The sequence below is a fragment of the Mauremys mutica genome, chromosome 8, assembly GCF_020497125.1.
Source record: "Mauremys mutica isolate MM-2020 ecotype Southern chromosome 8, ASM2049712v1, whole genome shotgun sequence".
Taxonomy (NCBI): domain Eukaryota; kingdom Metazoa; phylum Chordata; order Testudines; family Geoemydidae; genus Mauremys; species Mauremys mutica.
Genome location: NC_059079.1, coordinates 97675758 through 97698561, shown reverse-complemented (window position 1 = coordinate 97698561; position 22804 = coordinate 97675758). Strand labels below are relative to the sequence as shown.

Sequence of the window (22804 nt, the reverse complement as noted above, 5' to 3'; positions counted from 1 at the left end):
TCTAGACAGACTATGATTGGTAGACTTGGCAGGGTCAGAAACTAAACTTGTCAGTCTGATTAAAAGTACTTGTGGCTTGTGTTACTTATTGCCATGGATGACAGGACACTAATGGTGCATTGTGCTTTTTTTATGAATAGGAAATAAAACGAATCTAAATAATACATAGGTAGACTCTAAAGACATTCCTTTGTTGGAAATTCTGGAGTGTTTTTTTTCTTCATTGCCTCTGGTCACTTGAACAGTCTTTTTCAAAGCCATAAAAACAGACTTGAAGCCTTGCTGTCATGTCTGACTCCATTCAAAAGATTACCCAGAGGTGCTAACTCAATACCTATTTTAGATACCCAGTAGACAAGAGGGAGAGAATGGAATCTTCTCTCACTAGTTATGCTCATCAAAAAGAAGCTTTAAGGAGCATGTTGTTGAACTTAATTACTAGAACTACCCCAAGACAGCTATCAAGCACCCTCGCAAGCTGTAGACAAGGTTCGTTTGTTAGCGTTTCTTTCTATACCAGCTGTTAGATTAAGGTACTTTTATCATCCCGGGTCCTATGCATTCTACACCATTGCGAGTCTTTAAACTGTTACTTCATTGATTCCCAAAATTTCCTAACTGAAAAATGGACAGAAATTTGACCATTTCATTGGTTACTGCCTTACAAATTCTATCGACAGCCGAGCATTAGCAATTAATTAATTTTGACACGTTTTTGAAATGTTAAATACACAAGTCTTTGCACCTGATGTGCCCAAGATTCTCAGACTCATAGAACTGGAACATTTTCATCTACTGATTTTCAAGCCAGCGACCTCCAATCTCTTATGTCCCTTATTTGGGAGATGACTGCGAACATTCTGTTGATTCAAATCAGTATAATGAAATGTGGGGCAGTCTGTGTTTGATCTCCTCTGTGTTGTCAAGATGTGACTAGAAAAATCAGTGAGCACGATGAGTAAGGGAATCTTGATCCTTCTTTTCTCCATACCAAACTGATAGCCCAACCCTTATGGTTGACAGTTTTGTTTGTTATAGGGCCTGCAGTACTATATACTAAAGTACTAAGGGACAAACTTTGCCCTTGTTTCTCTTTGGAGCACTGTAAAGGAGAGCTGCAATGGCCTAGTGATGGTGCTCTTGTGCATTCTGGATGCACAGGGCAGATGCAAGCAGCATTCCTGTATACCAGTACTTTTACTTTCTGGAAAAAGGTGCAGTGTGCACTTCTGTGATTAAGAACAGCCATTGAACATTGCCAAATCTCCTAGTTTACACCCTTTTGAGAGTGTTAGTGTCAGGAATCTGGCAATGGGTACTGTACACTGTAGGGTTTTACACAGACTCTGTTTTAGATTGTTTCATCTAAATTACTGTATATGCAGTTTCCTGTGGGCAAATAATATAATATTCTTCCCTTTATAGAAGAAATTTCCCTTTTCACATTACAACTTTCTATCCTCCTGAGAATGTGGGGGAGAAAGGGAATTCTTGTTCTGGGACACATTATATTGTACCATCATTTGCTATTATCCTTCAATCTTCTGTAGTCTGTTCTTTTCACATCCTTGCGTTTTCCCATGTTCTGTGTCCTTCAGTAAATGGTGTTGTTTCTTCCAAATGAACATACCTTCTTTCTCTTCCCTGAGATCTCTACAGCCCCCTCTGCAAGTGCCACTTCAGACTTTGAAACATAACCAGTAAAAATAGAATTTCACATCTCCTCCAAAGAAATACTCTCTCAAATCTGGTGAGAAGGGGGCTTAGTTCTTTGCTATGCTGCAGGAACTATTTCTTAGGTGTAAGAACAAGCCATAAAAATCTTCTCCTTTCCCCCACTGTAAGAAAACATGATCTGTCAACTGGGGGAGTTACCTTTGGCAGTGTAATAGACTGGTGGCGCTTGTTATGTGGCTTTCTGATCAGGCTATTGAAGCTATAATCACAGTTACTGAATCATAAACACTACAAAGACTCTTATCTCCACAGGTTGGTAATGGGATATGGAACCTTTCACTTCTAGGCTGCTGGAGTGAATCTGACATAGGTTACCAGGGAATGAAAGTTTTGACCTTTTCAGTGGCCTACCTAAAAGTTAGTGGTCTTAGTCCAGTTCCTAATGGACAGACGTCTACACACACACACCATTGATTTCAATGGTAGTTAAGCACCTAACCTGCTTAGGTGCTTTCAAAAATCCCTGTAGGTGTCTATCTACATCTATAAATGCCTGAATACCTTTGAATATCTGGCCCACACAATTAAAATTGGGAATTTCAGCTGAAAGACCAAAGATTTAATGGGCCTAATATCTTTACAATTATTTTTGCAGTTTTTGATTAATCACCTCTTTAGGTCAGGACTTGAGGTACATTGGTTGAACAATCCAGATGAATAGTATCCATGGTTCGCCTATTGTCTCCATTCAAAAGTCACTATTTGCCAACAATTTTTACACAGTGTGGTGTATGAAATACCGCAGTATTTCTCTATATTCAAAAATAGGAGGTATCTGTGGAAATTGTATGGTAATGGTGAGCAAATATATAATTTTAAATGGCTTTCATTTGTTGTAAGTAGAGGACTTAAGATTTCAGTTCTGTAATTCTGTTACCCTGGCAACTTTCACAAGCATTAAGTTGAAATGTATTTAAATAGTAAGAGTAAGAATAGTACACTGAATAAAAACAAACTTAAAAACACTTATGAATTATTTTAAACTATTTAAACATACCAGAGTAGATAGTTAAAAATGATTAATGGGTAATATTAAGGTTTGTTGAATTGAGCAATGATCGGAACATGACTGAAAATCAATTAACTTGTTTGAAATTGTTATATAATTAGTAGTTCTGCCAATCAGTACACAAATGCTTCCTGCAAGAAATAGTCAATTTTTTGATACCTTCCAACTAAATAAATAATTTATACATATCCTACTTGCTCAGAATCATATGTAGTAAACATTTAAGCTATTTTATTGCTATGAATTCTTAATAATTAAAAATATTGAATAGCTGGGTGCCTTTTGTTGAATAAGTGCAGGCAAAGAATCCAGTTCTTCTCCCACCAATTTCAGTGCAATGTTTCCAGTTTATATTAGAGAGCAAGATCATTAGACCCTGAGCCAGCAAAGCATTTAAGCACATGCTTAATTTTAAGCACATGACTAATCCCCTTATGTCCCAATCCAACTCTCATTGAAGCTGATGGGAGTCTCTCCAATAACTTCAGTCGGAGTTGGTTTAAGGCCTTACTGAAAAAATTAAAGGTGATTTGACTACAAAATCAGATACAAGGATAACCTCCTGAATTTAATTTTGGAACATTTTGTTTTGATTCAGTCAACAGAATACAGTAATGATTTTTCTACACTGCAACCTCAACTCTAGTTTACAATGGAAAAGAGAGTGTTGTTTATTTCACAATCCTTTGGATCAGGCTTTTTCTACAACAGAGATCGGTCAGTGGATTACAAAGCACAAAGAAAGATGACAATTGACCAGTTAGTTTAAAGTCACCAATTTCTTATTTCCACAGTGCCACCAGTGATTCGTGTATATCCTGAAACTCAGGCACAGGAACCTGGCGTATCCGCAAGTCTCAAATGTCATGCTGAAGGCATTCCCAATCCCAGAATTACGTGGCTAAAAAATGGTATTGATATCATGCCAAAATTATCCAAACAACTAACACTCTTAGGTAAGGACAGAATTCTGGGAAATGTATGTACTGTTAAAAAAAAAAGAAGTCAAATTGTTTATGTTGCACCTAAAAATAGATATTCTTTTTCTTTTGCAGTCACAAAAGTATGAAAATTATGTTCCATGACCTCTGTTCTTTTTTTCTCTCTCTTTCTCCAGTGACTTTCCCATAAAGTACAATGTTGCTTGGTATAAATGATAACAGCATTCTATTAAAACACAGTGTACCTGATACTCCACTGCTTTGCTCATTGTTTAAATCAGGAACAATCAGAAAGGCAATATATTACATTTACTTTGTACAGATGTAAATGACTATACAAGAGGCAAACCTACTGAGAATCAGGCTCTGACTCAGGTGTCTCCCTTTTCGGATTAACATCTGCAAATGAAATTATTTCTCATTGCTAATTTTAGACCCTCATTTTCAAAAGCTAACAGAGGGCAGGATCATGTGTAAATTGTACTTGCAATATAAATATAAGGAAACGAGACCTCACCTAACACAGTTAAAAGAGTATTTTAAATGATAGTGCATTATAGGAGAACAACACAATAGATGGGATTGTGTAGAAAACATTAACACCCTATACTAAAATGGTGAAAAATCAGGTTTTCACTGATTTGATGAAAAAAAACTGTAGTATTTGTATGATTTTGTGCAAAATAAGGGGAATTTTACAAATTTTTGCTTGAAGCAAATAAGTAAGATGTTGCATTCTGTTTGGATGTGGAATTTCACTTTATTTCTTTGTGGGAAGTCTGCGTTTGACACTAGGAAAAGAAAACACTTCCATCCTCTAGCAATCCGCAAACTCCTCAAAATCTCAGTTTAAACATGGAAAATATTCAGAGATAAAAACTTTTCACTTTGCAAGCCTATAACAAGCCTCTTTAGGAAGCTAAGGCATTTGAACAGCTATGTTACAGCAGTGAGGAACAGTTTATGGATGTCTTTGTTGCAGCAAATGGAAGTGAACTTCATATCAGTAGTGTTCGATATGAAGACACCGGTGCCTACACATGCATTGCTAAAAATGAAGTGGGAGTGGATGAGGACATATCTTCTCTCTTCATCGAAGATTCAGCCAGAAAGACTCGTAAGCTTAATTTTTCCTTTATCTTTTTAGGAACCCACTATTTATTTTTGTTCTAATGCTATGTGGTTTCCCCTCTTTGGTTTTAATTACTGTGTACCTGAACACATTCAATGGGAATTTTGCCTTAGTAAGGATTTCCAGGAAGAGGCCTAACATGAATGTAATCTGCTTTGTGTTCTTTAGTCCACTAAAATAACCATCACACATTTGCAATTACAACTCGGTCCTGGAATCATTCCACACAATCTGTGGAACTCCCATTGAAGCTAGTGTGAATTCTGCCCCCATAGTGATTACAGAACTGGGCTGTACTGTGAGAAGATATCGCATGAAGTATGTATCACCTTGTTGAGGATCTTTCGTGTGTTAGGGTTGTGTTGAGATATGGGCATAGATAGCTTTAACATTGCTAATACACCGCTACCCTGATATAATGCTGTCCTCGGAAGCCAAAAAATCTTACCATGTTATAGATGAAATCGCGTTATATCGAACTTGCTTTGATCTGCCGAAGCACACAGCCCCGCCCCCTCAGAGCACTGCTTTCCCGTGTTATATCCAAATTCATGTTATATCGGGTCGTGTTATATCAGGGTAGAGGTGTATTTTTGGATGTAAAAGAATACAACCCAGAGATTTCTTCTAATGACTGCTTGATTTCAAAAATGAAATTTCATTGTTCTGTTTGTACAGACTTTTCCTTTTTCAAGACAAATAATACTCAAAATAGCCAAATATCGGATGCCTAGAATAGTGATCTGTGAAACAATTTTAACTTTAAGGGATGTTACCAGTTCAGATTGCTTTAGTTTTTTAGTGTACCTGTATCACATTGAAAAGAAGCAAAACAGGTTTTTAAAATATTAAGATTATTTTCCATAACAAAGACCAATATTTTGCCATCTAAATCTTAGCCACTGTCTTCAGTTAGAGCACAGCACTGTTATATTAGCAGTACCCAACAGGAAATTGAAATATTGGAAGAGCTGATTGGTTGCCACTTTGGAGTAACTCTCCAGAGTGCTTCTGCATATGATGCTTCTAAAGGTTCTGCAGATTGTACATGCGTGGGTTGATATTTTAGAGCTATGCATAAACAGGATTCTGCTGCGTAGGTCACCTCCCAAAAATACGCCACATTCTGAATTAGATGTTAACAATAGATACACACACTCATGGCAATACTTGGTTCATTAAATAGAATTGTGTATTCTTGCAAATATCTGTCACTTTCACTTGAACCCTTGGACAAGGGAAATTATACTATGGTGAGAAATAATTTGAAATATTACAAACTAAAATTCAAGTAATATACCTAAGGATGTTGTTTGAATCCTAAATGAAAATATAGTGTTGTTGCGTAACATTTCCAGAGGAAATACTGGAAAGCATTTCATTGGTATAACTGTCTGTTCTAGGCTTCAGAAAGATATTATATTTGCTTAATGAAAATGTATGGGAAATCACTGTCTGTACTGTAACTACAATTATATTCAGGAGAACATTCTGTACATCAAGACTTGATCCTGCAATCTTGGTACCGTCAAAACTCTCATTCATTGTAATGGGAATTTTACCAGTGAAAGGACTGCAGGATTCTCCCACAAGAAGTTTGACTTTGGAAATGTCTTTTTTTCCTGATGTTTTATTCAAATTAAATACTTTGCCTGGATTAATGCCATGAAGTTTTTACTTAAAAATCACTTAAAATCACAGTGTTCATTCAGTTAACTGCTACAATGAAAATTTTGACATTGTATGTTTTTTTTCTTTTCTTGATTATTTTCTGGCTTTCCCAATTTTCTGATGCTGCAGTTGCAAACATACTGTGGCGAGAGGAAGGTACTGCAGTAAAGTTCTTTTGTTGTAGTGATAATGTGCTTGTCTGCTTCAATAATTCCATAATGGGCCATTCTCCACTGACTTGCCACTAACTTTATCAGCTCTCACGGCTTTCAGATTAAATATCAGGCCAGCAGTCCAAAAGCCACCCTTCATATAATAGATGTCACTTTCGTGATGTAAATTCTGTACATAATCCCTTAGATTTTTTTCTATAAAATAATAGATGATCATGATGTATTTGAAATTGTTGATTTGGCAGAAACAATCACTAATGCAATTTAATGTCAGGTTCTTAGCAAATAACAATAGCTTAACAGAATTTCCAGAACAACTATGATCTCAATTTCCTGCAAATGAACAAATGTAGACATAAATATAAGTTCCATTTTTAAACATGTGGTTCATGCTGTTCTTTACCTGTTCTTTAATAGTATGTACAAATGTTTATTATGTAAACCACACACACACTGCTTGTGTTCATATGTGTTGGGTGAAACAATAGCTATTGCTCCCTCCAATCCTTTAAATAGATGTGGGGCACAGGATGCCTCATTTCTTCTTGTTTTAATTGGCAATTAAGAACTCTAATCCGATCAGATTTATAGTGTGTCCTGCACAAGGTCAAAATTTCTGTAATTTGAAGGCTAAATTAGAGAAAAAGCATCCTAAGAAGCTAATGGACTCAAACTCAGTTAGGAGACACTTGTGGCCAACATTTCATTTGATTTTGTGTGTGCATATACTGTAGTTATGTGCAAAAATGGGTATTAAGATATCTAGATACTGATTTGCACATGCAATGGCAGTAAATGAAAAAATATCTAAGCAGTTGTGCCCCCAACTGGATATTTTACAGTTTATCCACTTGCATATGTACAAACATATATTATCCGACTGCATGCACAAATGTGGACATTTGGGCACTATTGGGGTCTTGCATGTGTGCCTCCAAGCTACTGGAAAAATTGGCCCCTGGACTATAAAACACCTACTAAAAAGATGTGACTGTTTGGGGTTGTTGTTTTTTTAAAGTCCAGTCACAAGCTGGTGTTGCATTGGGTGCAGGCTTAACTTGTGCAGCTTCCACACAAGGAAGCCTAGATCATACTAGCCTACTAGCATTATGGATCAAGTCTTCACCAGTGAATAAATTGTTCTTGAGCAATTTCCTTAATGTATCTGACACAAGCATCCTTTCCTTCTGCCATCCGGCAAAGCATATATTTCCATCCTACTAGTTGAGAGTTCAAGGACCATTTCACACCCGGTCCTCTGCACTATGCAAAGAGAGGATCTTATTGCATTGCTTGGCTTAGGGCTATTCATTTTGCTTTGGCTTTGCCCTGAGGATTTTAGAGGCATAAGGAAAGTGATAGTTTTCAGTGACCTGTAGTTCTTCATCTTGGCATATGAACACCCAGAGTGTATCCACTGTCCCATTCCCTGCAGTAGTGCTGATGGCATGTGTGTAAAAGGGGGTCATTAGAAGTGGCAGGATCACTAACCTGAGCAGATTGTCCTGAGACAGTTCTTCCCTATTCCCAACTCAGCATCAGGTACTGTGTAATACACAATGATGGAGATTGTTTCTCCACTGCTGAGCTTCATGTAGATTGCACTGTGGGCATTTAGATTTGCTCCATTCCAGTGCATAGTTTGCTCAGATCTGAAATTGCTGTTGAATTAAATCAGTCAAGCGTCACCTTATGTAATGGTGCATGGTTGTTTATATACTGTGTATCCCATGTTCTACCTTAAAGATCCTTGAGGGGAGGGGTGAGAAAACTTTACATGGAATAAGCAGACAGAAAAGGAATTAAAGGAATATGTAAAGTTGAATAATAGTTCTACTAAATATAGTGCAGTTACTGTAAACTGACCAGAATCAAACCTGCACATTTCTAAATTAAATTAAATTCTGAACATGTAGAGGGAGAAACAGTGCTAGTGAGAGCAGATGTATTATTAATTTTCCTGAAATAACTGTGTGTTTAGAATATGATTATATAAATCTTTCCCTACATATTAGAAATTAAGTTGTAAAATATTTGATCTGCAAATTCATTCTAGAGAAAGGAGCCAATTTAGTATGATAAAACTTGGCAAAGAGAAAAGGCTGGATGAGAAAGAGGACTTTTTGTTTTGTCTGGTTTTTTACATTTTATTTTACTTATTTTTCCTTCCTGTTAAAATTAAAACTGGTGACTTAATAAACATTATTAACCAAAAGGATGGGTACAGCTGACTCCATTAAGGTGATCAAATTCTCATGTTGTCATATTACAATAAATTAGAATTTGTAGTAAACTAATGATGAGTTAATTACTGTATGTTGTGCTGCATGAAGCAAGCTTTTTGCTTTAAATCAGAGTTTAAATAATTGCAGTGGATCATTAAAAGAGGGCTATATTTTCAAAAGTTTTCATATACAAATATAACCCAGGAAACAAGCGCACATAGCATGCTCAGCCAGTTTCACACAGAATTGAAAGTATATGCAATAATTAATGCTTTTATGTGCATGTATCTTGTACAGTGAAAATAGTGGATAGAAGAGTGGGTGGCTCAGATATAGAATTAATCATCACACTATTTTCAAAGCTGGGCCAAGGGAGGACAGGGAGAGCACACAAATAATCATCAGAATTATAGATGTATATACATTTAAACATGAACGCCTTGTATTACCAGTTTTAGCTATTTAAATGCTTCAATCGATTTGGATTAGAATGAGGAAAACCATTACATGGATTGCCCCATTGATACTGATTGGACCATTACTCTGCATAAACCAGTCAGGATTGAGGTGCATGTTTTTGATATGACAGTTGAACTCTCCAAGGGTTAACTAGTGAAAAGTAACTTTTGTGTTTAAAAGCTGGATTGAAAATTACCGACCATAAGAGCATTTTAATTTAATACCTTGTAAACCCTGAAAAGAGTGTTATCTTCAACAAATAATCTTAATGTTTTAAATAATGCCTGGTCCTGCTTCCATTGAAGTTAGACACAAAACTCACACTGACTTTAGTGGAAGTAGATTCAGGACCATCATGTTAAAACATTGCAAGGTAACTAAAGTAAATTGGAAGAGTAACTCCAAATCTGCACAAAACTGAAGGCATTATCAAGCAGTGTTTTTGCTGTTAAGGGCTACTAAAAGCTGGAAAGTGCATTCATATTCTTAACCAAATCATCAAATAAAATAACACTAATAATGTGCATGCAGATAATAACAGGCATCTACCACAATTGTCATAATTTATTGCATGAATGTTTTCACTTTTTAAAATGAAACTTTTATTTTACATATGCAAATTCATTCACTTATTGCACAAAGGGCCAAATTCTGCTCTCCGATACATACACTCAGTTCCCATTGAAATAAAAGGGAGTTATGTGCATGCAGTGAAGGTGGAGTTTTGGCTATAATGCCTGGGCAAAATGACCTGGTAATGTACTTCTGGAAAATTAGCCCTTAGCACCTACCAAGCTACTTAGTCCTTAGGTAGAGTCTGAGTGGAAATTCAATATTTATGCTTTTTTCAGAATGCATGATCCCTCACTGTGGCATCACCTTTAAGGATCACAGCTCCTGTATCCGCTTGATGCCTTAACTGGGGTATTTCTGTGATATGGTTCAGAGGCTAATCTTAAAGCATCAGATTCTCAGTGCAGCAACAAACATATCCAAAGTTAAAAAGTCTCTCTACATTCAGTTGTACTCTGAAGCCAGATATTTGACGCCAAGATCGTTTAGATTTAAGGAATACCCTCCCATGCTGAAATGTCATTTAAATAAATACAGCAAATATTTTATGAAATTTTCTAAAACTGTGTTAGTCCCAATCATATGTAGTTCTTACTGTAAAAATCTCCTATGATGGTTCAGGCGCCAATCCTGGAAGCACTTAATGCATGTGGAGTAACACTTTAGATGTGAGTATTCCTAATAGGATTTATAGATGGTAATCTACGGAGAACTAGTCCCAGTAGTGTGGAGTTGCTCATGTTTCTAAGTGTTTGCAGGATCAGGACCTTATTTTCTATGGAGCAAATTTTATTAAAAACAAAATTCTATATCACCAGTGCCATGGAAGTTTGGCAGATAAGTACACTATCAACATTATCTGAGATAACAAAGGCCATTGGAAGAATTTATTTAGCAGGTGGTATAAAAATTTAAAGAGTGTTGGAATCTTTCTGATTCTAGTGTTTGAAAAGATTCCCTAACCCATTTTATAAGATATTATTTTCTGCATTTGCATGTAGCTGAAGAAGAATCAAACGATCAATGTTGTAGGGCATTTCTGCTCAACAGAAATGTGAAATTATAATCTTACAACAGAAAGCCACTGAGAAGCAGCCAGTTTGTCAAAAGCTCCTGGAATGCCCCAGTTTTGATAGATGAGTGCTATTGCAATGCTGAAATATTCCACATTTGTGAATTACAGTTTGCAAAATTTCAAAAATGTATTTGTTTTGGTGGCTATTTTTGGTTCATGCAGATGGTTTTAGACTACAGGATGGATTTTTTAAAATGTATTTCATGAAATAATCATCAAGCAACGCTTTTATTCATCTTTACAATTTGCAAATTACAAAAGGTCAAATTAATTGTAACTGTGTGACTTTGAGGGGTTATTTTGTTTGTGTGTTTTAGCTGACAGTTCCTTCTCAGTTGCATAACAGGTAGCAAGCTATTTCCAGTGTAAATGGAAAGAGAAAAAAGTCATGATTTGGCAAGGTTAGAATGTCACACACATTCAAATTCTGAGACAGATATAAGCATGGAAGACCTCAAGATATTTCCCTATCTTTGTTACTGCCGCCACCAAAGCAATGTGTTTTTGAATGTGTCTGTACCTCCTTCCTCACACCTTGAAGCCCTCGTTATGACATGAAGTTTGATTTTGTGAATGCACCAACTGCATCCAAATGACCAGTTTTTATGTAAAGTGATATTTTTGTTGTTCTTCCAAAAATAAAAAGTCTAGTTTTTGTTGTTTTGTTGTTGTTTTAAATTCTGCTTCTTTCGCTTTGTATTTTTTTCCCTAAATGCCTAAGTGTGGGAAATATGTTTTATGTCTTTTCCAATGATGGGATCACAATCATTCAGCCAAACGAATGTGAGATCCGAAGACATATCAAACCCAGTGAGAGGATTTTTACAAGTTATGTAAGTTTTTGTTTTGTTTTGATTTGTTGTAATGAAGTATCCAAGTCATCTGTCAGATTGTGCTCCCTAGATCTTGTGAAGAGGATATACGGTAAGTGGGAAAAGTTACATTAACAAAGTGTCCAGATGAGGATGTGCAAGGTGGGGATTTGTGGCCATACAAAAGGTGAAGGAAGTTTAGCCTTGGAATCACAGTGTCTTAGGTCTGGCTTGCCAATATCCAACACCTTGCATAGTCATTTCCAACTGTGCCAAGTGGATATAAAATTCTACCAAATCAGAACTGGGCCACAAAGCAACTAGGTCTCCCCAGCTGAGGGCTGCCCCATTGTGGCCCCCCCAATGTAATTTTGGTGTAAATGCTTTCATGGTCCCCCTCCCCCCATGCTCTACAGCCTCCGGGTGCAGGTGGTGAGGGAATGTTGGTGGCAGGACAGGGCATGCAACTGGAATAGTACTGTGTTCTGTGAATTCTTAGCTGGCAGCTGACCACTTAAGATATGGCTCAGGAATCAGGGAGCCACAACCAGCTGCTTTGCAATCCCTGTCACAGTTGCACCCAGGAAATACTGAGCTTTGGGCCTAAATCTATGCAAGGGTTGGTACTTCCACAGTACTTGTTCAATATAGTTCTTCTTCCAGTCCCTATGGGTGCTCCACTTCAGGTCCATATGCATCTGTGCAGCCCTTGTTCAGAGATGTTCAGTTAGCAGTGTCTGTTCAGCCCATACATGCACCTTATGCCTCCTCATGCCAATTGCCGAAGCTATATAGGGGTGCGCAGGTGAACCACCATCAGTTCCTTCTCGGCCACCTCAGTCTGAGATAGAACTCTACCATGTCTACCTGGAGCAATGCCTTGGCTTTTGTAACATTTCTGTAGTGGTTAGATAGTTTTATAGTTAGATAAATAGTGAGAGGATTGTTTTGCTCCTTTTCTTCTTGGGGAGACTTATTTTTTTCCTGGTAGAGCATGCCTGGCTCACCAGGTTTCACATTTTGTCTCTCCTGCCAAGAGATTATACCTGTGAGTGACAGCCACACTTAAGTGTGTTCATTCCTTGCAGGAGTCCCACATCTCCCAGAAGTGCAACTTCTGCCTGGCCCTCAAATCCAGGGGAAGGAAAAACAGGGAGATTAAACTCAGACTGCTAATGAGGAAATTCTAGGGGTGGTTTAGAACAATTTATTGTCCAGTCAGAGACACCTTGGACACATAAGTGACAGTTCCTCTACAAGTGAGAAACTCCGTAGACCGGTGGAAGAACCAACTCAACATCTGTGCAGATGTTCCTTTCTGTCAGCCAGCCCCATCTGTGACTTTAATGACAGATGCATCGCTGTTGGGATGCGGAGCCCACCTCAGTACCTGCACGAATCAAGGCAGATGGACAACTCAAGAAACCAGTCTCCACATCAATCTGTTGGCGTTTGGGGCTGTCAGGGCTTGCCTTCATTTCCTACCCTCATAAGGGGCAAATCAATCAGGGTCATGACAGACAATGTATCCTGCACATTCTATATCAGCAAACAGGAAGCAGGAAGATCTCCCTCTCTGTGCCCTGAAGTCATGAAGCTAAGGAACTGGTGCATAGCTCATCAGATCCGAATCTCAGTGGTCTGTCTCTGAGGTATTCAGAACACCACAACCAATGTCCTCAGCAGACACCTCTTGCAGGTCTACAAATGGGAGCTAGACACTCAAGTTCTCCCCAGCGTATTCCTAAAATGAGGACTTCCAGAGGTGGATTGCTTCACCACCTCCAGGAACAGGCAGTGTCCTCTTTTCTGCTCAAGAGAGGGTCTGAGCCACCACTCCTTGGGAGAGGCCTTTCTTCTATCTTGGAAGAACTATCTGGTCTATGTGTTTACACCAATGTTACTGATATTAAGGGTGATAAACAATATCAGGCAGGACAGAGCCAGAGTTATTCTAATAGCGCTGACCTGGCTAAGACAAGCTTGGTACCTTTACCTGCTTCACCTGTGTGTCCAACTGTCATTCAAGCTCACAGCCATTCCTCATCTCCTGTCACAGGATGCAGGTCATGTGCTTCTTCCCAACCTAGTGGTTCTCCGCCTCAGAGCATGGCTCATGTTGCTAGACTCTTTCTGCTCTACGGAAGTACAGCAGGTATTACTGAACAGTAGAAAGAGGTCAACCTGCACTACTTACCTGCAGAAATGAAATAGATTCTTCCATTGGTGATGGTGTTTCTGCCTTCTGCCTGATTTGGTGCCCCTTTCAGTCATCCTGGATTATCTGTTGGATCTAAAGAAATTTGGGTTATCAACCCAAGGTCCTTCTGGCTGCAATATCAGCCTTTCATCTTCTAGTAGAAAGATTCTCCATATTTGCTCATCCGGTATTATGTAGGTTTATTAAGAGTCTGGGGAATCTCTGGTCTGCAACCAGATTGCAGGCAACATCTATGGCATTACTGAAGACTGTACCAATATCTGAAAAATGTTGGGCCACTACATGGAGAAGCAGCATTACAGACAATATAGCAAAGGACAGATCCTGCTGGCTCTAATGATGTGTAGTCCCACAGACAAAAGACCCAGATGTGAATAAAGTCAACGAGATTGAGCCCACACTATATGATACTTTTATAAAATGCAAGATGTTTCCAGGTTGGAGTTAAGGAGACTATTGGACTCTTCTGCTGCTACTCTAAATGCACAAGGACCTGAGAGCAAGATTTCCTAAAACTGAGAATGAAGGCGATAGGAACAATGCAGTGCAATAATTCACTAAAACATAAATCACTGTGTTTTAAACCCAAAATGAGATTTATATTGCTAATAAATGTTGACAGCACTATAAGTCCTCTTGTACCAAGGGATACTTCAAAAGATTCTGTTCTGTGCAGCATCATGGTTATTTGAATATAAATGGGAGCTTGCAGCAAGCTCCAGTTGTTTAATCTCACTGGGATAGACCCAGACTACAGTGTGCTACCCAAGACAATAATTATTTCATGTTTTCCAGGTAAAAAGTTGGAGGGGGGAAATAATTTAGGCATACGATAGTCCCCACAGATTTTTTTGTTCTACGATTCCAGGCTAAAGTGCAGGCTGCTTAGAGCATAGCCCCTAACTTGCACAAATTAAACCTATTCTTCTCTCTTTCAGGAAGAGATCTGTCCGAAAGTTGAAGGTGGACCTGTTCAGTCCTGCCTCTGGGCTTCAGCTGTCAATGTCAGAGACAAGTATATTTATGTGACACAGCCCAAGCAGAACAGACTAATGATCATTGATATCCAGACACAGAAAGTCATGCAGGTACTTACCAGGAGAGCTATTTATTCAGTGATGGCAAAGAGGCTTTGATATGCTAAAGAATTAGGTCCCTACCCAGTGAACCTGTGACCTAGCTCACGTGTTGGACAGATGTACTATTTTCGCTCTCATCGGGGTATACTGTGTCACTTGCCATGCTATAACCTCATCCTCAAAAAAACTGCTTGATGGCATGGTTCTCATAGTCCTAGGACGACGTCTGCAGTCATGTTTGCAGCTACCTAGAAAGTATTTCTCACCTACACTTACTGGGTCAGTTTGTGACCTCAGTTATAACCAGATTGACCAGGTGTAACAGAAATTGGCCCCTGTAGATAGAAGTTGTGGTGTGAGATGGAGTGTTGTCTGCTTAGCTAGATCAGGGGACTGGAATCAGGATACCTAATTTCTATTTCTGGCTCTGTCACTGACTCACAGTGTGATTTTTTCAGCTAATTACACAACTTTGTGCCTCCATCTTCCTAAAGTGGGGGGGTGGAGGTGGATAATGGATTTCAGGGGAACGTTCACGGTAATCTTTGTAAACAAATGTTAACATAAATAATGTTCACAAGCCACCTTCACTTCACTAAATATCAATACAAATATTTGTTTCTTTGAAGTCTATGGACCTTGACCCCCTACCAGCCAAATTACATTATGATAAATCACATGACCAAGTCTGGGTCCTTAGCTGGGGGAACATGCAGAAGTCCCATCCAACACTGCAGGTAAGTGTTGTGTAAAGTTAACATTTTACCCTCTCTTTCTCTTAGCAGCACCACTGGCTACTGATAACACTTTCTGTCTCGAATTTAAGCTGGTCTTTAGTTGCATAGTCGTGCATTATTTCTCCCCCACCTCTCTTACAGTTGAATCTGGTTTTGAGCCACTGTCAGGCACAGAGCAGAGAATATGTTGTAAACCAGTAGTGGGAGTGTGTTGCTACCATTGTCCATTTTGTTTTTAAGACTGATGACAGAGCCAAATGCATGCAGAAAGAGCTGAGGTAACTGAGAAAAATACAAACAAACAAAGCTTTGCTGCCTGATCAGCGCCTCCTTTAAAACAGCACTGCCACAAAGTGGTTGTAAGGCAGCTGTAGAGGATACCCCTCTGTTCTAGGTGGTCTCGACAGCAGGCACAGAACCAACTCAGCCAGCTCATGACCCATATAGCAGGATCCCTTGGAGCAGGGAGCAAGTTTGGGGAGGGCCACCGACGTTCTTACACGCTGGGTATTCCCTTTTAGTATAACATGCCATAGGGAACATTTTATCTGGGCTGGACGGCCCTCAGCCAGCTCTGATCTGTGCCAAACCAGCCCTAGAAGAGGCGCAGAATTAGCCCAGCACAGGATGTCAAGGAGGATGAGATAAGAATGCAAAGCATTTTGTGGTATTGTGTGGAAAAGGCACTATATATAAAAATACACTGTACTGTAGTTTTATAGTTCCTTCAGAACTCTTGGGCCTGCATCCGAACAAGCCGGTTTCTCCTTTTTAACATCAAGGAAGGCTAGATAGTATATTAAAAACAATTAGCTATTCAGCTTTATACAGTGTGGGGCTAAGTTTTCTGCTGGTCCATTAAGATGCTGCTTATTTTCTTTAAATTCTGCTGATTTTATTTCACTTCTTTCCCAAATCTTGAGTCTCTTTCGTGGACCAACTATGGTGCACAATACACTAGTATTCTTCTTCTCCTCTCAATAAAATATATACCTTTAGCAGAGGAAGAGGTTGTTCGCTGCTTCTGAGACTTTTGTATCGAGAAATAAAAAAAAGGAGTGATAATTGAAAGCATTCTGCAAACTCAGTTTCCAATCCCTCTTTCTGAATAAAAAGGTCAGGCTGGTTTCCAAAGCAGCTCTCGGGAAGAAAGAAGCACACGCAAAGCCTCTAGGACAAATTCTTCTTTAGACACCCTAGTGCAAATGTGGAATAAGTCCATGAACCTCCATCTAGTTACTCCACGTTGATCCAGGTTTAACCAGAGTCCTACACATCATTTTACCAAGCTAATACAAGACCCAAGTTTGGCCCATTCTCATATACTCCCGTGTAATTGCTATTTTTGGATACCCATGGTCTAGAACCTTCTGGATCTATGAAACTCAAGCTTTTCCCCTTTATACATCATTGCCGACAACGTCCAGATACTTAAATACTAGACAGCATTGGCTCCTAGCCCTGCGTTAGGAGCAACATACAGCACTGCTGTCCTGGGAAAGAACTGAGCCTCTGCCAATGGCCTTGCCCCGCAGCAAAACACATCCAGTCATTTTTACACTAGCCAGTGTATGGGTGGGGCAGATCCACTTGGATCCAAGGTTCTCTTCCCATCCCCCCCACCACCAGCCCAGGTGGCTGCCTCTGTAATGCAGGAGGGTGGACTATGTGTTCTCACTTCACCTTTGGTCCTTGTGCAGTCGTGAAGGATTCACTTCCTACTTCCACTCCTCATAGGGAAGCAGGAAGCTTAAGGATCACAGATGCCTTTCTGGAAGATAGATATGCTTTACAAGTTGTTGGGTTAGGTACAGAAGTAACTGGATGAAATTTAAGGCCTGTGATACAGGGGAGATCCAACTCAATGATCTAATCCCCTCTTCCCATCCCCACCCCCACCCCCACCCACAGTGAATCTAGGGCTAGCTACGGACAGGTACTTGGGTGTTGCAATGCCTAACTCATAGGCACCTAGTGGAATTCTGAGCCCGGAGCTACCTGCCTGGACTACCCATGCATTGCATAGGGAGAGTTAGGTGCCCAAGAAGGAGATTCTTCGGAGCCAGCTGAGCAGCTTGACCTTAATTTTCTCCCTCTTCAGAAATCAAGGGTTTATCAAATAAAGCTATGCAGCCTATGAAGGGGCTACTATTGTTTAGTTGTTACTAGTTGATGAGAAAGCAAATGTACAATACTGTTTCTGGCTTCATGAAAGCACTCTGCAAAAATTGGCATTTTTTTCAAACAATTTAATTGGAAGAAATCGAAATGGCATGACCAGAATGTTTGAACTAAACCTTTTAAGATTGTAGCACATCCTGTAATTAATTATTTAGCCATACATTCAAAAGAACTCCTGTTAGCATGTCACATTAGCAAAAACTTCTAATGAATTGACCTAAATCATCTTGAACCAAAACAATCCCAGTAAACAATTTCTGTATTTAATATTTTAATTGTTTAAAATTTCTACCTCCTCATTTTTCTGGGGTTATAAGGGAGATGATAAATCAGAGTTTCCATGGCAGCAGAAGGTTTGCTTTGTTCTGAAGGACAGCATTTCGAGAGAGTGCCTTTCTCTGCTCTTCCATGGATTTTACATGGTGCACTAGATGGGTGAACGTTTATGTTCCTTCAAAGTGATAATTAATTTCTGTGAGTTAGCGTTAGATCAGTCAAGCCAGTGAATTAACATTGTGCATTTAAGTGAGTTTAATACATATGAAATAAATGTTTACTTTAAACAGTTTGGAATACATTATTGTAGGTTTAGTGTTGTCACACTATTTCAACTTGTGCACGATTGCTTTGTCTACTGATATAAACATCATCTTATGAAAGCAGAGAGAGTTGTGCACTTACCTTACAAATGTCAATCTTCAAATGCCATTTTATTAACACTATTTTTCAAGGCAGCTACTCCAAATGCTATTTTGAAAGTATTAATCATTTTGAATCTCCTAGATGCAAGGTAAATATCTTTTTGGTGTAACGTAGTTATGTAACCTGTATTTACTTCTCTCTTTCTTCTTATTTTCCCTATGCTCAACATGTTGTTTATTTATTGTAGGTAATATCAGAGGCAAGTTCAGGGGAAAATCAGCATATCATCCGCACGCCATTTGAAGATGTGGATGATTTTTTCATACCACCTACAAATCTTATTATTAATCACATTAGGTAAGGAATGGCCCGAATGACTTGTTGTCATCATGCTTTGTGCTTCCAGGGAACCTTCTGTCTAATCAGCTTAAAGTACTATACAAACATCAATGAATGTGTGATGTGGTTGAGTATTATTTTCCCCATTTTCCTGATGTGGACACTGATGTAAGAACAGGATAAGCATATTGCCCCAAATTATTCAGCAAGTCTGTGTAGAGCCAGGAATAGAAACCTGAGGTTCAGGCTCATGCTTTAACCACAAAGCCATACTATAAGACATCTAAGATTCAAAATGTACCACTGAGGGTATGACTACACTGCAAATTAAGGTGTGCTTGTACTATTTGTAACAGTAGCTAGCAAACACATGACAGCACAGGCTTCAGCATAGGCTAGCCATCCCAGTACAAGCCCCGAAGGACTCGGTACACATCTCCTAAGATTTATTGAGCTGAGTGGTAAAAAAATGTATTCTCATCTGAAGTTTGGCTATTGAATACATAACTGACCATTTGCATGCTGAAATATGTGATGTGTGTGCAGTAGCAGCGACTGCACGAATGGTGCATGCATTTAAAAAAAACCCGAGTACCATGTATTGTGATTACAATAATTTCCAAGGGAATTACAATTTAGCTAACAAACAACTCAAAATAATATGCCTTGTTTCCGAATGTGACAACTACATGTTAACTGTTGAAATCAATGGTAAATACATAGTAACTGATTATATTGCTACCATGTTATAGCACAACTACTAATCATTTTATGTAGCCAATATAGCTCAGTTAAGCTAGTTGTGTGCCATCTTCGGTCTTTTAGACCCCAGTCCAACAAAGCACTTAAGCACATGCTTAACTTAAAGTTAGTTGCTGGATTGGGGCTCTACTGGTGACTGCCACGCTATTAGTGACACTGGTGTGACTATGTGCAGCCTTTGACCCAATGTAAATAGTTCTGCTCGCTGAAACAAACAGTAATTTGACACGTTCAACTGGCTGTTAATTCAGATAAATATCTAGAGGTTCTTCAAGTAGTGTCCCTATGGATGCGGCATGTCAGATGTGCATGTGCCCCACGCACCTTTGAGCGGAGATTTTCATTAGCAGTGTCCATCTGGCCCATGCACATGCTGCTGATACCTGCGTGTCCCACACTGAGGCTATATCAGGCTGTGCAAGCGAACCGCCCTCAGTTCCTGCGTTGGGCCTGAGACAACGCTTAGTGCGTCTGCATCGTGCTTGCCTCGGCCGCTTGCTGAGTTCTTTTTACTTAGTTTGTTAGAAAGTAGTAGTAGTTAGTTACTTGTTATTGAAGGGCTGTGTTATTTCCTCTGGGGAAAGCCTCCCTGCATAGGGCATGCCCAGTTCACTGGGGTTTAAATGTTGCCTTGTGTGTAAAGAGGCTATCCCGGTCAGCAACGGACACTTTACATGTGTTTGTTGCCCATGAGAGTCACATGTCCCACTTAAGTGTAACATCTTGTTTAGCCCTCAAATCCAAGCCATGGAAGGACCAGGAAATCAAGCTGTGACTATTAACGATGGAGTGCTCCCTTTGCCTCACTTTGGAGACAGGGCGGGAGACCTCCCCATCAGTCGCGAACTCTAGGCCCCTTCGCATCCTTGGCATTCAGGGCCTTCCTGCCCATGGCCATCGTGACACTATCATACTGTGTTAGAATTATTCAAGGGAGCCCCCGGACTTCAGTCAGAAACAGTCTTCAACTTCTAGGTAGCGTTGCCAAGTGTCTAATCGCACAAACCCAAGCACCCTTGCCCTGCCCCGCCCCTTCCCCAAGGCCATGTCCCTTCTCCAAGCCCTGCCCCACTCCCTCCATCACTCGGTCTCCCTCACCCGCACTCACTTTCACCAGGCTGGGGCGGAGGTTGGGGTGCAGGAGGGGGTGTGGGTGGGGGCTCCGGGCTGAATCTGGGGCAGGGGGTTGGGGTGCAGGCTCTGGGAGGGTATTTGGGTGTGGGAGGAGGCTGAGGGCTGGGGAAGAGGGTTGGAGTGTGGGAGGGGGTGGGGGCTCTGGGAGGGAGTTTGTGTGGGAGGGGGCTCCAGGCTGAGCCTGGGACAGGGGGGTGGGGTTCAGGAGGGAGTGCAGGCTCAGGGAGGGAGTTTGGGTGCAGGAGGGGGCTCAGGGTGGGGCAGGGGGTTGGGGTGCAGAGTGCAGGCTCTGGGAAGGAGTTCGGGTATGGGAGGGGTTTGGGGTGCAGGCTCTGGGAGGGAGTTTGGGTGCAGGAGGGAGCTCAGGGCAGGGAGTTGTGGTGCAGGAGGGGGTGAGGAGTGCAGGCTCTGGCCTGGCGGTGCTTGCCTCGGGTGGCTCTCGGAAGTGGCGGCATGTCCTAGGCTCAGGGGCAGCCAGGCAGCTCGGTGCACTGCACCTGCCTCCTGGCACCACCCCCGCAGCTCTCATTGGCCACGGTTCCCCGTTCCTGGCTGATGGAAGCAGCAGAGTCGGGGGCAGCGCACCGAGACGCCCTGGCCACACCTTCGCCTTGTGGCCGCAGGGACATGCTGGCCGCTTCTGGGAGCAGCGCGGAGTCAGGGCAAGTAGGAAGCCTGCCTTAGCCCCACCATACCACCTGACTTTTTTAGTGGCCTAAAATCTCCCGGATTGGCTTCAGTAGCCTCCGGGAGATCGAGATTGATTCCAGGAGACTCTTTGGCCAAACTGGGAGGGTTGGCAACCGTACAAAGTTCTAGGTCACACAGCAGCTTGCATTTGTGACTGAACATGCAAGATTATGCCTTCGCTGTTTCTAGGGGTGGCTCAGATCAGCTTTCTTGCCAAACAGGTGTCAGTTCCTCCGCAGGTTAATTGCTACCTGGACTGGTGGAAGATTCATTAACCATAACCACGGATGCATCTCTGTCAGAATGGGGGGGGGGCGCACCTCAATGCTCTAACACTATATGTTCACTCTGAGACCACCCCCAGATGGTCACCCCAAGAAACCACCCTCCATATCAACCTGTTAGAGTCAGAGCAGTCAGAAATGTCCGCCTTCATTTTCTGCCTCTCCTCAGACAGGTCTACCAAAGTCATGACAGACAATGCTGCTTGCATATTCTGTATCAATTGGCAGGGAGAAGTGAGATCTCCTTCCCCCTGCACCAAAGCATTAAGGTTATGGAATTGGAGCACAAAACATCCCATACGAATTTCAGCAACCTATTTCCCAGGCAGGCAAAATATCACAGTCAACACTCTGAGCAGGTGTTTTTCCCCAAGACTACAAAGGGGAGTTGGATTCCCTAGTTATTGCTGGTGTAGTTCAGACTTGGGGATTTTCAGAAGTTGATCTCTTCACCACCACTACGAACAAAAAAATGAAAACTATTCTGTTCATTGGGGGGAGTCAGATCTCAATTCCTTGGAGGGGGGAGAACTTCCTCCTCACTTGGATGAAGAAGCTGTTTTATGTGGTTCCCCCGATGCCTCCGATTCTCAAAGTGGTGAACAAAAGAGTTATTCTAATAGCCCCAACATGGCCAAGGTAGACATGGTTTTCCCTGGCTCTTTGTCCAGCAATAAATCTTCCAATCCCTCTTCAGCTCCTTTCCCAGGATGCCAGTGGTCTGCTGCATTCCCAGCATTCTCCACCTCAAGGCATGGCTCCTCAATTATGTGTGGGGTTAGAGTCAGTCTGTTCTGCAGAGTTACAACAGATACTATTTAAAAAAATAGGAAAGATCCAGAAATACTTACCTTCAAAAATGGAGACCATTTAGTCACTGTGGTGAATTCTACCCCCAAATTTGCCTTATGTCCAGTTGTTCTGGAAT

At 40.6% G+C, this 22804-nt stretch overlaps 1 protein-coding gene across 3 annotated transcripts in view; it reads left to right on the top strand.

Moving 5' to 3' along the window:
- FSTL4 (follistatin like 4) overlaps positions 1-22804 on the top strand; it is an 816966-nt gene that overhangs the window by 788387 nt on the left and 5775 nt on the right. For all 3 annotated transcript variants that reach the window (XM_045028515.1, XM_045028516.1, XM_045028518.1), the window contains 6 exons: positions 3541-3702; positions 4670-4804; positions 11710-11828; positions 14967-15116; positions 15737-15844; positions 18915-19024. In XM_045028515.1, the coding sequence (XP_044884450.1) occupies positions 3541-3702; positions 4670-4804; positions 11710-11828; positions 14967-15116; positions 15737-15844; positions 18915-19024 (784 nt within the window). The remainder of the gene's footprint in view (positions 1-3540; positions 3703-4669; positions 4805-11709; positions 11829-14966; positions 15117-15736; positions 15845-18914; positions 19025-22804) is intronic.